This window comes from Notolepis coatsorum (assembly GCF_963971535.1).
Source record: "Notolepis coatsorum genome assembly, chromosome: 12".
NCBI lineage: Eukaryota > Metazoa > Chordata > Actinopteri > Aulopiformes > Paralepididae > Notolepis > Notolepis coatsorum.
The window spans coordinates 76,773,377-76,789,577 of record NC_140176.1 but is presented as its reverse complement, the minus strand read 5'-3'; the positions used below and the strand labels follow the sequence as shown (position 1 = coordinate 76,789,577).

General features: G+C 43.1%; 1 protein-coding gene across 1 annotated transcript in view; it reads left to right on the top strand.

Annotated features, from left to right (window-relative positions):
- LOC311237924 (cyclic nucleotide-gated channel beta-3-like) overlaps window positions 1-16,201 on the top strand; it is a gene marked incomplete at both ends in the record, with an annotated part of 100,224 nt that overhangs the window by 55,768 nt on the left and 28,255 nt on the right. Inside the window, 4 exons of the mRNA XM_084325899.1 lie at window positions 3,043-3,184; window positions 4,062-4,221; window positions 4,833-4,930; window positions 16,039-16,122. Coding sequence (XP_084182025.1) covers window positions 3,043-3,184; window positions 4,062-4,221; window positions 4,833-4,930; window positions 16,039-16,122 — 484 coding nt within the window. The remainder of the gene's footprint in view (window positions 1-3,042; window positions 3,185-4,061; window positions 4,222-4,832; window positions 4,931-16,038; window positions 16,123-16,201) is intronic.

Genomic DNA, 16,201 nt, shown 5'->3' with positions numbered 1-16,201 from the left:
TAATCAAATAAAAAAGCAGTTTTTGCAGTTGGGCTACTGGTGTTGTATATTATACAGCCTTTTCATGCATCTTTATCAAGGGAACCCTTATCCTAATGATTTAAAAAATAATATTATGATGATACGATATGGACCTAGTAGTTGGGTCATCTGTGGCACTTCGTTTCTCAATGGATTTTTTAAAAAGGCGGGGGAAATTTGTGAGAGACCAAAATCCAAAATGGCTGCCATGGAAATAAACTTTTTAATGGTTTGACCTACAATGATGCACAATACATGGTACCAGCCCCCTCTCAGTCATGTACCAGCCCCTCTCAGTCATGTACCAGCCAGCCCCTCTCAGTCATGTACCAGCCCTCTCTCAGTCATGTATACCAGCCCCCTCTGTCATCTACCAGCCCCCTCTCAGTCATGTACCACAGCCCCATCTGAGTCATGTACCAGCCCCCTCTCAGTCATGTACCAGCCCCCCTCTCAGTCATGTACCAGCCCCCTCTCAGTCATGTACCAGCCTCCTCTCAGTCATGTACCACAGCCCCATCTCAGTCATGTACCATAGCCCCATCTCAGTCATGTACCACAGCCCCCTCTCAGTCATGTATACCAGCCCCCCTCTCAGTCATGTATACCAGCCCCCTCTCAGTCATGTACCAGCCCTCTCTCAGTCATGTACCAGCCCCCTCTGTCATGTACCAGCCAGCCCCCTCTCAGTCATGTACCACAGCCCCCTCTCAGTCATATACCACAGCCCCCTCTCAGTCATGTACCACAGCCCCCTCTCAGTCATGTACCACAGCCCCCTCTCAGTCATGTACCAGCCCCTCTCAGTCATGTACCAGCCCCCTCTCAGTCATGTACCACAGCCCCCTCTCAGTCATGTACCAGCCCCCTCTCAGTCATGTACCACAGCCCCCTCTCAGTCATGTACCAGCCCCCCTCTCAGTCATATACCTGCACGACTGGCGGGGGGGGTGCTTAGTAAGAGATGTGATTGGGCCAGCCCAGTGTCAGTCAGTACCAATGGGCCGATGTCTCAGCCTAGTAGTGGGCCGGTCGTTGACCAAAAAAATTAAAAATTTAAAAAAAATTTAAAAAAAAATTATAAAAAAAAAATTATATTATTTTTTATTTTTTTTTAATAGTTACAAATAGTTACCGAGGTCCGGACCTCGGTGACCTCATAGCTGGCTACGGCCATGCATACTGTTACATTACAGTAATTGTTTACCTGCCAAATGAATGCTGTGTAGACTCACTGTAGAGCACAAGGGGTGTGATCAAGATTTGAATGCTGCAATTCTAATACAGTAAGCTATTTAATATGAAGTACAGTGAGCAATTTGACTATGTAGTTGTGTGACTAAATATTATGAAGCAGTGAACAAATATTTGTATTAGAGGCAGCTATGAGACTAAACATTATGAAGCAGGAACAAAGATCTGCAATAGAGGCAGCTATGAGACTAAACACTATGAAGCAGTAACAAAGATGTGTAATGGACTTCCACTTTGTATGACAATCAGATGCAACATAATCTTTGTATGTAGTACAAGCCCTCCATAGCCTGGCCCCACCCTACTTGACTGACCTCCTTCTCCCTTACCGCGCCACCCGATCCCTCCGGTCATCTTCCACTGCTTCCCTCACCCTTCCGTCATCCAAATTAAAATGTTTTGGTGATCTGGCTTTCTCACGTGCTGCACCCCGACTCTATGAACACCCTCCCTCAGACCATCAGACCAACTCTCCCTCACTCTTCCACCTTCAAATCCCGACTCAAAACCTACCTGTTCTACCTAGTATTCAACCTTCCATACCCATAAACACCCTCCTCCAACCGACCACCCCCTTTACCCCTGCCCTACCTTCTCTCCTCTCCTGCAACCTCCCCCCCCCCCCCCCCTCGGTTTCCCCTTACTTACTTCCCGACTGTCTCCCCTACTGGCTCCTGTATTTGTTGTCTGTTACTCGTGGTTTTATGGTCTTGTGTATTCATATTGTACCCTTCTGTGGTGTGGTTCTGTTTCTTTGTTTCTTTGTTTTTTGCCTATTGTCAGTGACTTTGGGTAATTGATAGGGATGTCCGATATTATCGGCCTACCGATATTGGCATTAAAATGTAATATCGATAAATATCGGTATCGGTTAAAAAAAATAAAAACTTAATTTACCCAGGCAAGCAAGTAAGAACAAATTCTTATTTCATTTATTGTCAAAAGTATGCATAATGTTGTGTTGGGGGGGGGGGGGGGCCCTGCATATATCGGTATTGGTTGATATCAGTATCGGAAATTAAGAGTTGGACAATATCAGTATATCGGTTATCGGTAAAAAAAAATGCCAATATCGAACATCCCTTGAAAAGCGCTATACAAAATAAATGGATTATTATTATTATGTTGGACATACAGTGGGACATCTCTATGTTACATTGTTAGTCCTTTACTGTGTCTTCCCTGTTCTGCTGCTGCCATAGTTACCTCAGCTGCTTCTTCTATGCGGAGAAGTCCCTGCTGATGATCGCTGAGTTGCCGTTCCCAGACACCATGTTTGGACAGGTGTTTCAGATGACAAACTACCTTTTCGGGGCATTCTTTATGTCCGTCGTTCTTGCCCAGGTAGTCTTAGTTTACTTTTTTTGCTTTTCTCTTTTATAAAGATTTTTATTCTCTGTTTTTTTTTTATTCTTTCTTAATTTCCCTTTTTTTAATATTATTTTTCTTTTTTTTATCTACTTGTTGCCTTTTTACTTTTAATTTCATGATTGTCAATTGTCTCATTGTTCCGAATGAGAATCTTTCACAGACCACTTTCAGGTCTCGACCCGCTAATTGAGAAACAGTGATCTAATCTCGACCTTCATTCCAATCGACAGACCCATGAAAACACGTTGACGTACAGTAACAGCATAAACTCTATTGGTGTACAGTAGCACAACAGCCCTATCTAACGCCTTGGCCCTCTCCGCAGGTTGACCTAACAGTATAAACTCTATTGGTGTAGCACAACAGCCCTATCTAACGCCTTGGCCCTCTCTGCAGGTATTTGCGAAGCTACTACTTCGCTATCCGCAGTCTGATCAACATCGGGGGTCTGCCGGAGCCCCACACCGTGTTCGAAATTACCTTTCAGATGTCAAACTTTTTCTTGGGTGTCTTTGTGTTCTCCAGTTTGATCGGACAGGTAACCGGAGAGACGTAGAAAAGCCTCCCCTTAAAGTCCCCTTGTGTAGAAGTCCTCGTGCCCTTTTGTATGGTAACTGTACGGAAATTCCCATATAAACTAGGAACCGCCATCATCTGATAGATTTCAGTAGAAGCTAGTATATTAGCTTAGCATACTGACACCCTGCTTCTGCCTTGTTAGTAGTGTAAAGTAGTTGTAGAGGACTGAATCCCCTGTACGTTTGGAAGTAGTGACGTGCTGTATCATATCATAACATGAATAATTCACTTGAGTATTGTCTGCAATGCTGAGGAGGTGCCGGCATTTACCTATTTCTCACCTTGATATTTCATCATGTTCCTCGTCCATTTGGATTGGTTCAGAGTCGTGCAACTGTGCACTTTATTTTTCTTTTTTCAACCAACGCTCAACATTGATTGGCTTACCCACTCATGTCATTCCTAGTGCTTACCAATGTGTGTGTTAGTTCGCTCCATGGTTCACATACAGAGGTTGTGTCACGACTTGTAGACGTAAAGATTGCAGCACCATCCATACAAAAACCTGTGGTTCTTTGCATGCGCGCACGCTATAGAGATATTATAGATATTTATGGTGAATCGCTATCATATTCCTGTGATTTTACTATAGAAATGCTATGTCTCTATAATGATTCACAATGCTATTTCCTTGTGTAAATTTTTTTTTATAAAAAAGAACAGGAATACTATAGTTTTTCTATATAGTTAATTTCCGTATGGGGACCCTGCCTGATTGGTCCAAGTAGAATTATAGTCCCAGTGCTGGTTCCACATAATCCCTGAACGTCCACAACGTTCTCATCAAGGAAGCAGAATTGTGATTTTTCTAAAGACCTTTGTTTCCGTTGTGCCAGATGAGAGACGTCATTGGCGCGGCCACGTCGGGCAAGAACTACTTCCGTAGCAACATGGACGGCACCATGGCCTACATGGTGTCCAATCGCATCCCTATCCTGTGTCAGCACAGGATTCGCACCTGGTACACCTACACCTGGGATGCTCAGGGCATGCTGGGTAAGAATGAGTAAACAATCCTTTAAAGGGATATTGTTTTTGTTTTTGCATTTATATGTTTCCTGTACCATCCAGACTGTGTTTTAGTGATGGTGGTGGTGGTGGTTGAAATTGGTAATGGTGGCTGTGGTGGCTGTGGTGGTGGTGGTGGCTGTGCTGGTGGTGGTGGTGGCTGTGGTGGTGGCTGTGGTGGTGGTGGTGGTAGTGGTGGCTGTGGTGGTGGTAGTGGTGCTGGTGGTGGTGGTAGTAGTGGTGGTGGCTGTGGTGGTGGCTGTGGTGCTGGTGGTGGTGGTGGCTGTGGTGGTGGCTGTGGTGGTGGCTGTGGTGGTGGTGGTGGCTGTGGTGGCTGTGGTGGTGGCTGTGGTGGTGGTGGTAGTAGTAGTGGTGGTGGTGGTAATGGTGGCTGTGGTGGTGGTGGTAGTAGTGGTGGTGGTAATGGTGGTGGTGGCTGTGGTGGTGGTGGTGGTAATGGTGGCTGTGGTGGTGGCTGTGGTGGTGGTAATGGTGGCTGTGGTGGTGGTGGTGGTAGTAGTGGTGGTGGCTGTGGTGGTAGTGGTGGTGGTTGTGGTGGTGGTAGTGGTGATGTCTTATCATGGTTCTGGTTCTTCCAGATGAGTCGGAACTGCTGGATAAGATGCCTATGGTCATGAGAACAGCCATCGCCACGGACATCAACCTGGCTACCTTCCAGAAGATCGACCTTTTCAAGGTGACCAGAGGGCACACTGCACACACACTCAGATATGCTCCTCATTAATCATCCTTATTGATCATCAACACTACTCAGAGAATGAATGAATGAGCTCCCGCATCACGATTGCTGCCCTCCATTTCACTATGCATGCGTTTGTTTGCCCTCCATTTCACCATGCATGCATTCTACAGGTATAATGGTTAAACCGCTATACCGCCCACTCCTAGAGCCAAGCCCCTCTCAGACACGGTCCTAGGATCCTTCTTGATGCTTGATGTCTTCATTCACCATACAAGGGATAGTTTGGCTTTTTGAACATACAGTGGTATGAAATACTTGTCAGTAGAATAAATGAACAGTTATTTTGAACAGTTTACGTTTACATTTACATTTTGTAATTTAGCTGACTCTTTTATCCAAAGCGACTTACATGTTCTTTATGACAAGTCAGCAGGAAGGGTACGACTCTTACAACTGAGTAACAATGTTCATAAAAACAGTGCTGAAACTTGGGTGCTGCAGTGATGAGTGCATAGTAGTAAAGACATATTAGTATAGTAGGAAGAGTGCATGATAGTATAAGACTGTAAGAATGTTAGTGTTTTTTTTATAAAGAATATATATTTCAGATATTGAAATGTTACATCTGTAAAGTGTATTTTCTGTATTTTGTGGTTAGAAAAGTTTTGTTTACATTTGTAATGGTCGTTGTTGTGAAGGATCAGATTAAACCGAATATATATATTTATTTATGGATATATATTTAATAGTATTTGTATATCGTTTGATATCCCTTGTATATTCCTTGTACATATACACTGAATATCCCTTTAGTCTACTAACAGCCCATAATAGTTTCATTCTCTCATTGGACAAGAACTTGGCGCCAGCAGCCAAGCCCCTTGGTTCAAGTTCAATCGTGCCGACGAACATGTCGTTACTAGCCCCGGTTCCGCGTAGGAATACGTCTGGCGAAATACGAATGGTACTATTTGTTCACAGCGCATATATATATGGCGCAAGTAAAGTAGAACTTTCTTTTAGTCCCTTAGCCCTTAGTTCTTTACCCTCCAACCTAGTGGCAAGACGTTAAGCCTCACCCACGATACACGTGTGGTGCAGTATCGTCAACTTGGCCTCAGAATGGCATTGAGACATCGTGTGGATTAATAGTTGAATTGTCATAGTTTGGCACTATACCGTCGAGTGGGACGTATTTCTATTAAGTTAATAATAGTCTATTATGTATGGTGCATCGTTCGGTTAGAGTTATAAAGTGAGCAGTACCCCCATCGTTTTCCTCGCGTTATCTAGAGTCTTAACCAGGCTGGGCAGACCACGTGTGGTGCTTTCATCCGAGGAGTTCTGGGCAAGGACGAGTGGACCTGCACATTGGATTACCTTACCCGGGCGACGGCGAGCCCTACACGGCTTGGATTATCTACTTGCTTTGGGTGCTTTGATTATGCCATGGATAACAGCCAACACTGGTGAGTGTTGGAACTACCCCCCGAGAGGAGTCCAGGTGAGACGGCGCTCTACCCCGAGTGAGGTCGCCTCACGTCTCTTCGTTGTGGACCGGCAGCTACCGTCTACAAGAGGGCCCAACTGTATTCATCTGTGGACCAAGGTTCTGTGGGCACCGTGTTCAGCACTCTGAATTCTCCCAAGAAATCGTTGGCCAGATGGGATATCGCCAGCGGCTCTCCTAACCCCCCCCCCCCTACTGACTTACAACCAGCGGGACCCCCTTTAGTGTATCCAGCTATAATCATTAAGTACCATCGCTATAGTTCCCTAAAGAACCAGGTTGTATACTTGCTTCCTGCGTAACCAGAGATTGGACATTCAATGTTGATTTGCCTACGAATACTCATTTGCCTTACAAGTGCATTCAAATCATAAATGTCATTAAGTGAACGTTGTATATACCCTTTGCTATATATTAAATATTCGATTTATACATTTGTGTGGACTTGGTTTCATGGTGGGAAAGTGTTCATCATATCTATATCATGTACTGTGTGGCCAGTAGTTAAAGTACATAAAGCGGTAGTGGTTTAATGATACCATACTTATCAATACAGTCAGGGAATTGTACCCCTCAGTTACAGTCGTAAACACTGTGAAACCTATATTGTGATTTACAATGTGGTTAGGAACGTTCCAAAAACTGTGTTTTCCCATCTCAAAAAGAATGTATGTGGATATACCCACATTTATATGAAAAGAACGACACACAGATAGGGGCTTTACGACTGCATGCTTTAAACCACGTAGGCGGCATGGTGGTGTAGTGGTTAACACTGTCGCCTCACAGCTAGAAGGACCTGTGTTCGATTCCCGCTTGGAGACCAGGGCCCTATTCCCCGTACCTGGTTCAACTAAGTCGATCAAAAGTCCAATTATCCAGATTAAATTAACCCGATGTTTGAATCCAGGCTTTCCCTGTTCCTCTAACGCTGATTCAGTCTCGTTAATTCTAACCAGACTTGATAATTGCGCGCGGCCGCCTCACCTGAAAAGACAGCAGGTGTCGATCGCAGAAATCCTGATTTTCGATTGATTGATTGATTGAAAACTTTATTAACAGATTGCAGAATGGGTACAATACAGTACGGCTCAATAGCCTCGCCGACAAGTTAAATGCATAATCTATAGGCAGATTTTATTTCCCTCAATTCCCCAATCAATCAGATTATATTTCTTTAAATGTGCCTGCTGGCTAGGGCTGCAACTAATGACTAATTTGGTAGTCGACTAATCTGCCGATTATTTTTTCGATTAGTCGACTCCAATCGAAAACCAACAACAACAAATTTTTTTTTTTTTTTTTTTTTTTTTTTTAATTACCTATCTTTGTGAAAGTGGCTTCTCAGCTCTGGTCCAGCTGAAGACAGAGCAGAGGAACAGATTGGACATTGAGCAGAGTTGCTTAATTGTCTACCATCACCCCAGACTTTGAGACTCTTGTCAGGACCAAACAACAACATCATAACATGATGATCCCATAGCAAATTAAAATAATGACTCATGAAACATTTGAATTTGGATCTTTAAGCCACTTTAAATGAAAATGTATTTGAAGAACAATACAGCAATCACTCATAACAAGATAAATAAATTAAATAATACAAATTAAAGTGGAAGTGTACTTTAAATAACTTTTGTTTGCTGTGTGTGAGAGGAGTCCGTGTGTGTGTGTATGTGTGTGTGTCTTACTCTGATCGCTGTGTGAGTGAGAGGAGTGTGTGCAGTGTGCGATCCATAGCATGGTCTTTGGGTGAGCCAGCCAAATAATATTTTTTGCGCCGCGGGGGGGGGGGGGGGGGGGGGGGGGGGTGCGCGACGCGCGGTGCGCCTCTCAGGGAGGAGTCAGACTGTTGGAGGATACTGTGATCACGGACGTTAATGTAGCCTGTGTATGTATGTGACAAATAAACCTCTTGAATCCTGTCACATATTCAATCAGTTTCAGTAACTACAGAACACATAATACTAGACAACTCACTTGTTGAGGTCCGGCCGTCTGGACGGTCTGGGCTTCCACAGCACATTCCATGATAAAAAAAAAAGTATCCATTTAATTAGATGATAGATCATCATCCAACACTGTCTACAGTATCTAATCCTATCCTGTGTTCTGATACGAGTCCGACCGCAAGCGCCGGCACGGTCACTCACCGGGCGTTGTAATACTAATAATAGTCGCAGCAGGCTGCAGCGCCTCCGCGCTCCGAATGGTAATTGCAAGAATAGCATGCATGTTGCCATATTACGTGTGAATTAGTGCGCAAATCATTAATCATACATCCAAAATAGCATACGTTTATTATTATACACGATGATGATACAGAAAATTACAGAAAAATGAGAAATGCATGGCAAAAGTAGCATTTATTTTCAGTAATTTAGAGACCCCGAGGGGAGCTTTAGAGACCCCCAAGGGAGCTGATGTCTGATCTAGGGGAGCTATAGCTCACCGAGCTCCCCTCCTGGATCGCACCCTGAGTGTGTGTACTGTGTAATTTGTGTGTGTGTCTTACTCTGATCGCTGTGTGAGTGAGAGGTGTGTACTGTGTAATTTGTGTATGTGTGTGTGTCTTACTCTGATCGCTGTGTGTGAGTGAGAGGAGTGTGAATGTGTGTGTGTCTTACTCTGATCGCTGTGTGTGAGAGAGAGGAGTGTGAATGTGTGTGTGTCTTACTCTGATCGCTGTGTGTGAGTGAGAGGAGTGTGTGTGTGTGTCTTACTCTGATCGCTGTGTGTGAGTGAGAGGAGTGTGAATGTGTGTGTGTGTCTTACTCTGATCGCTGTGTGTGAGAGAGAGGAGTGTGAATGTGTGTGTGTCTTACTCTGATCGCTGTGTGTGAGTGAGAGGAGTGTGTATGTGTGTGTGTCTTACTCTGATCGCTGTGTGTGAGTGAGAGGAGTGTGTATGTGTGTGTCTTACTCTGATCGCTGTGTGTGAGTGAGAGGAGTGCGTGTGTAATGTATTGTGTGTCTAGTCTGATCATCATCTCCTGCAGGGGAACAATGTTTTCAATGTCCAAAATTTGCTATGGGATCATCATGTTATGATGTTGTCTGGAACCCTGAGAAGCCACTCTCACAAAGATAGGTAGTGCACAAAAAAAAAAAAAAAAAATTAAATCATTTTTTTTTTTTTTTTTTAATGACTAATCGACGCAACAATTTCTCGTCGACGATTTTTTATAATCGACGTCGTCGATTATGTCGACAAATCGTTGCAGCCCTACTGCTGGCAGTAGGCTTAATGGAATGAATAATCGAATGAGATCTTGCTAGCGAAAATAATTTGTTAAACTCTTTCAGAATAAGTAGACAAAAACAAGCCCAAAGAGTATCTAATTGATACGAATTAATAGATACTTATGAGGATATCTGTACTGTATGTGCTTAGGTATCATGTACTATATAAATACATGGTTCCCAAAGTTTTCAAGGCCGACCCCCGAAATAACGTGTCAGAGAGGCTTGGAGGCTATACAGTTTCACTATTAATCAGGTTTTAATCTGTTTCAGACATCATCCATACATGCATTGAATTGATTAACCTTTGGTTTATACCAGTGACACCAGTCATGTTAATCACCTTCTTGTTCATCATCAGTGCTTGAACAGATAAATGCATTTTCTCAAATGCATTCATCAAAACGTCAAAGGCTTGCAATTGCTCATTCATTTTCTCAAGTCACATCCACGTCATCAAATTCGTCGTAATTCATATCCACAATCCACTCATGAAGACGCTTCAATTTATGCTTGAATGAAACACAATCCGGGCGCAAATACATCCACAGCCGAGAATATGAAACTAATCAGAGCCAAACGCCCGATAGGTTTCATTCATTAAAAACATCCCCGCGGGATACACGTTATTAAAATAACCACATAGTGTGTATATCCAGTGTTAATTTTGTCAACTAAAATGATGACGAAAGATGTTCGTCAACGAAGGTTTTTTTCATGACGACAACGAGACGTGACGTCACGTTATTGAAGACCATGTCACGCTAAAGAGACTAAATTGTTTATTAAATATCGTTGACCACAACTGAGGACACAAAAGTAATTTACAAAAATATATAACTTTTCTTAATGCCATCATCCCGACAGAGCAGTGTGACGGGGAGCTCTGTTATTAGCATTAGCTGAAGAGCTATTTGAAAAGCTAGTTTTAGCTTTAACGTTACCTTGGCTAAAGTTGGGACTATTCATAATCCAGCTGCAGACCTGCAAGCAAAGTACAGCAAGTTGGCAAAGGAGTATTCCAAGGTAAATCACTTTTTCACCAGTAACGTTACATTCTTTCCATCTAGCTCACGCTAACTGGCTAGCCTAGCTCATGCTAATGTGGCTAACTGATCGACCTCTCGCACACAATTAATGACATGTTGCGGACAGCCATACCGGTGACAATGTTTAGCTTTTAGTGCCAAATGATAAGAGTCTGAGGCGGAGTCTCAAAAGAATATTTATTGTGCATTAAAAATCACAACAGAGCCTCTGCTACTAGCTGACCTAAACGGAGCCTTCTGGAAGCAAGTGCAACAACATATAATGTCCGTGTGGAACCAATGTGCCAACAACCTTTCCGTGGGTGAAGCATAGTTGTCATGATACTAATGATACTAATACTAATCTATACAATCACCTGTTGTTGAATAAATACCATTACTTTCTAGTTATTACTAAAAAACAGTATATATAAAACAGTAGCTGTAAAAAAGAAAAGAAAAAAAAAAGTTTTATAATTTATATAATATAATACTTTTTTTTAGTACATTAATACTTTCACTGCCACACACGAGATATCTCGGGTTTCCGATAGTTATGTTGAAAGCCACTCACGAGATTTCTCGGATTTTTATAATTTTATTTTTTTTTAGCTATCTGAAATCATATTGCATCACGCGAGCCTACCCGAGTATACCCGAGCGCCGCCGGCGATCATATGTGGAAAAAAGCGCCCCCTATCGTCTCCCAGATGACATAAGGGATTTTGGAATGGACTCAATGAAAATGGATGGGGAAAAAAATCCGGTACTCCACATTTTCCAGTCCACTGATCCAGCCGGGGTTACCACAGTTCATTCTGGAGCCTCTCAGCCCGCGGAATCATGTGTACTACTGTATCACGTTGGATCCATACACTTATCGATTTTTTCGAATGGTGATCAGTAATTGGAATATACCAGTTGGATACCATCTGATGTCAGGTAAGGAATCTATGTTATCAGTGTTAGGATAATCAGACTAATTTTGATGAAGATATAGGCTGTTTTGTGAAATGGGCTCTTTCGGTTTCACTGTAAAAGTCCAAGAGGAAATGAACACAGCGATTATCCGTGCGCGGCTCGAATGTGCTTGCGTGCACGTATAATATTGATCATCTAGCGTTTTTTTGAAAACGATTCATAAATAGGCAGACGAATATCAACGTTCTGGAATATTCCAGTAAAAGACGATTATCATAGAATGGCCCAGAATTAACTGTTTTTTACCTCAAAACGGGTGCTTTTCAAAATGCTCTCAAATGGAAATGAAGCGATAAAAAACCAATCTGCCTTGACAGCACTGACTGGAAAAGTATTCTTTGATAAGCGATGGGCAGATTAGACACATAATAATAATTTAAAACATAGATTAGGCGATATTAAGCGTAACATTGGCGCCGATGGTGGCATTGAAGCGATACCTCTGGCGCCACCTCGTGGCATTCAAAGTGTTAACTAAAAATAGACAAAAATGTAATCCGTTTTCGTTGACAAAATCTAGACTAAAACAAAAAAGACAAATTTGAGACGAAAACTGACTAAGACTAAAATGCTCAGACTAAAACTGACTAAACGAAAAATAAATTAAGATGACTAATATGATAAACGAAGACTAAAATGAAAATAGCTGCCAAAATTAACACTGTGTATATCGCACCTCGCGTGCATTATTTAGAACAAAGTAAATCCATAGGCTGAATATGATTTTATTATCAGCATTTTAGGTATATTATTTGACATTTTAAAAGCCCCCTCTAGAAAAACGAAGCACAAAAACATAATTCAGAATGGTATAATGGGATCTAGAATGTGAGAACTATTTCAGGAAGGGAGCTGGCATTTCTTTGCGAGGGCGTGGCCATGGTTTATCCAGCTAACTGAACTAAACCCTGCCCTCGACCAGGTTAAAACTTTTTGATCTGTTGCCATAGTGATTTAGAAAATCGCACGTCGGGGAACCGAAAGGTCTAGTTTAAGTCAAGTTATCCTGAAAATTATCCGGCTAACTCAGTTAGCCAGGTACGAGGAACAGGGCCCAGGTTGCCGCGTTGCCAGCAGTGGTGCAGTGCTGGTATAACTCGGTATAACGGCGTTATACCTCGGTCACTGAGGCTGAAGTACGCGCAATCGCTTTTTACATGGCATTATCCAACCGGACTCCCGGAGAAGCATGCAGCTGCAGAGCCGCAGAGCCAGCGGCGCTCTCTGGGCCGCGCGCTGACGGCCGCGCTGTGAGGCAATAGTATCCAGCTGCAGGACGAGAGCAGCCAAAAAAAACTGTGCATGCGCGCGCACGCGCGTGGAGCGTTTGACCTACTGTCAATTTGCCACTGCACCACTGGTTGCCAGGTACCCAGGTGGGGCATCTCCCGGGCCTTTCTGTGTGGAGTTTGCATGTTCTCCCCGTGCTCGCAAGGGTTTCCCCTCCCAATAAGATAAACCCAATGCAAAAACATGCACAACAGATCACTAACGCTGTTGCGTCCCTGACGAAGACGGACAGGAGCACTTGGATTGATCAAGCCCATGTCTGCTCCCGGCTGCACTTGGGGGGAAGGATGACGGGATGGGAAAAGTGCAGAGAGACATTTCATCTGCGACTCAGTGTGTGTGTGTTCCTGTGTGTTGCCCATCTCGCTGAACCCTTTTACAAGGGTGTCTCGACGCCACAGACTGGTCTGTCTTTAAATGTGAGGACCTTAACCAATACTGTGACGCTGTCATTGGATATATCAACTTTTGTATTGACTTGTGCATTCCCCGCAAGGTGGTTAAGCAATACTCAAACCAAAAACCATGGCTTAACTTTGATGTTAGACTCAAACTTACTGAACAAGCTACTGCTTTTAAATCTGGGGATGCAACCAGTTATAAACTGGCTAGATACTCGCTGGAGCGGTCAATAAGAGCCGCCAAGCGCTACTATGGAGAACGTATTGAAGGACATTTTTCTGGCAGTGACCGCCGTTGGATGTGGCAGGGACTGAACACTATCACTTCCTACAAGCCCAGGGGCCTCGCCTCCGCTGAAGGTGATCACTCGCTCCCCGGTAGACTGAATAACTTTTACTCCAGATTTGATGAAAGTAACACAGAGCGTCCTGTTTTTATTCCTTCCAACTCCAGTGACTTGTCTGGGCTGACTGTCACAGAACATGAGGTGCGCAAGGTCCTGTCCAGTACTAAGGCTAGGAAAGCCACTGGCCCGGACGGCATTCCTCCCAGGGCCGTCAGACTCTGCTCTGAGCAGCTTGCCCCTGTGCTCACAGACCTTTTTAATATGTCACTGGAGCACCGCCTTGTTCTAAGGAGCTTCAAGGAATCTACTATCATTCCGGTTCCCAAGAAATCACGTGTGACTTGTCTAAATTATTACAGACCTATTGCTCTAACCTCAGTTTTAATGAAATGTTTAGAGCGGCTAGTGCTGAATTATACAAAAGGTCAGATTCCTACCTGTCTTGATCCCTGGCAGTTCGCCTACAAGAAAAATAGATTAGTAGATGATGTTATTTCCTTAGCTCTTAATCCTGTGTATGAACACTTAGATAAGAAAAACTCCTATGTTAGAATGCTTTTTATTCCATCTAATCTGATCCACAAACTTCAGTGTCTGGGTCTATGTGACGCTATCTGTGAATGGATTCTTAGTTTTTTCATTTTGAGACCTCAAAAGAGTCAGGATTGCTAACAATATGTCTGATGAAATTGTTTTAAGTACTGGTTCGCTACAAGGCTGCATTCTCAGCCCTTTACTGTTCTCTCTCTGCACTCATGACTGGACAGCTTCCCATGATAACAATCTGATAGTAAAATACGCTGATAATACCATGGTCATTGGGCGTATAAACTCAAATGACAAGTCATTTTACAGATCAGAGGTGCAGAACCTAGTTAGGTGAGTGAGACCAATAACCTCACCCTGAATGCTTCCAAAACGAAGGAGCTAGTCATCGATCTTAGACGTAGCAAGGTATCCCATCTCCCCATTACCATAAATGGCTCAGAGGTGGAGATGGTGAGCAGTTTGAAATTCTTGGGGTCACTATTTCAAATGACCTGAGCTGGCACTCCAATACCAGAACCATTGTTAAAAAGTCCCAGCAATGTCTTTTCTTTCTCAGGAAACGGAAAGAGTTCACAAATAACAGGGTGATTCTACACAACTTCTATCGCTGTGTGATTGAGAGCGTTCTTACTTCCTCCTGTACTATATGGTTTGGTAACATCACAGATCAGGAGAAGAAATCCCTGAACAGAATTGTGCGTCTCGCACGCAAGACAATCGGGGTTAGCCTGCCAGCTCTAGAAGAGATCTATGGTGCCAGGCTGCTTTCCTGTGCCTCTGGCATTATCAACGACCCCTCTGGTCACCCAGCCGCAGGCCTCTTTGTCCCCCTCCCCTCTGGCAGACATTACCGCTCTGTCACATGCTCTACCTCTCGGTTTACTAAGAGTTTCTTCCCCAGTGCTGTGCGCAGCCTGAATAACTCCAAAGGCTAGATTTGTATATTATCCTATTTTGTTTTGGTGTGTTATTAGTCAGGTTTGTGGAAGTGCTGTTTTTGTGTGTCTGTGCATCATGCACTTTGATTATATGCACTTTTACTGTAAATTGTGCCTATATGCATTATGCACTTAACTATGATATGCACTTTTAGGGGATGTTGATATCAACTTTAGCATTTGTCCTTTTATACTGTCTGTGTTTTTACATCTTTTTCGTGTACTGTTTCTACTCTGCTCCTGTATTGGATTAGTTGTAGACACACAGGGCTAGATCCACAAAGAATGGATTGCACGGAGCAAGTTGCACCCCTACTTACAATTCATTATGAATTGAAAATGGGGGACCCTGATGTAAACAAGGCAAAAGTCTTTCTCTGGTCTGCATCCCCTTAACAATTGTGTGTATTGAGCCGTACTGTATTGTACCCATTCTGCAATCTGTTAATAAAATTTTCATTCAATCAATCACCGTGCAGATTGATTGATTGAATGAACATTTTATTAACAGATTGCAGAATGGGTACAATACAGTACGGCTCAATACACACAATTGTTAAGGGGATGCAGACCAGAGAAAGACTTTCGTCTTATCAGGGTCCCCCATTTTCAATTCATAATGAATTATAAGTAAGGGTGCAACTTGCTCCGTGCAATCCATTCTTTGTGGATCTAGCCCACAGTGTTTGCTCTGTACCTGTATTCCAATGTGGATTCGTCCATACATGGCAAATAAAAACGTTGACTTTGACTTTGGTATGTGTGTGTGTTAATCTGCATGACAAATAAAGACTTCTTCTTCTTTTTGCCCACAGGGTTGTGACAATCAGATGTTAGTGGACATGTTGCTCCGGCTGAAGTCTATCGTCTACCTACCTGGAGACTTTGTCGTACAGAAAGTAAGTGAATGCACGAGAAGACAAAATGTAGACATCATAACTGTGTGCTTTACAAGACCGAATATGGCACAAACTTAAA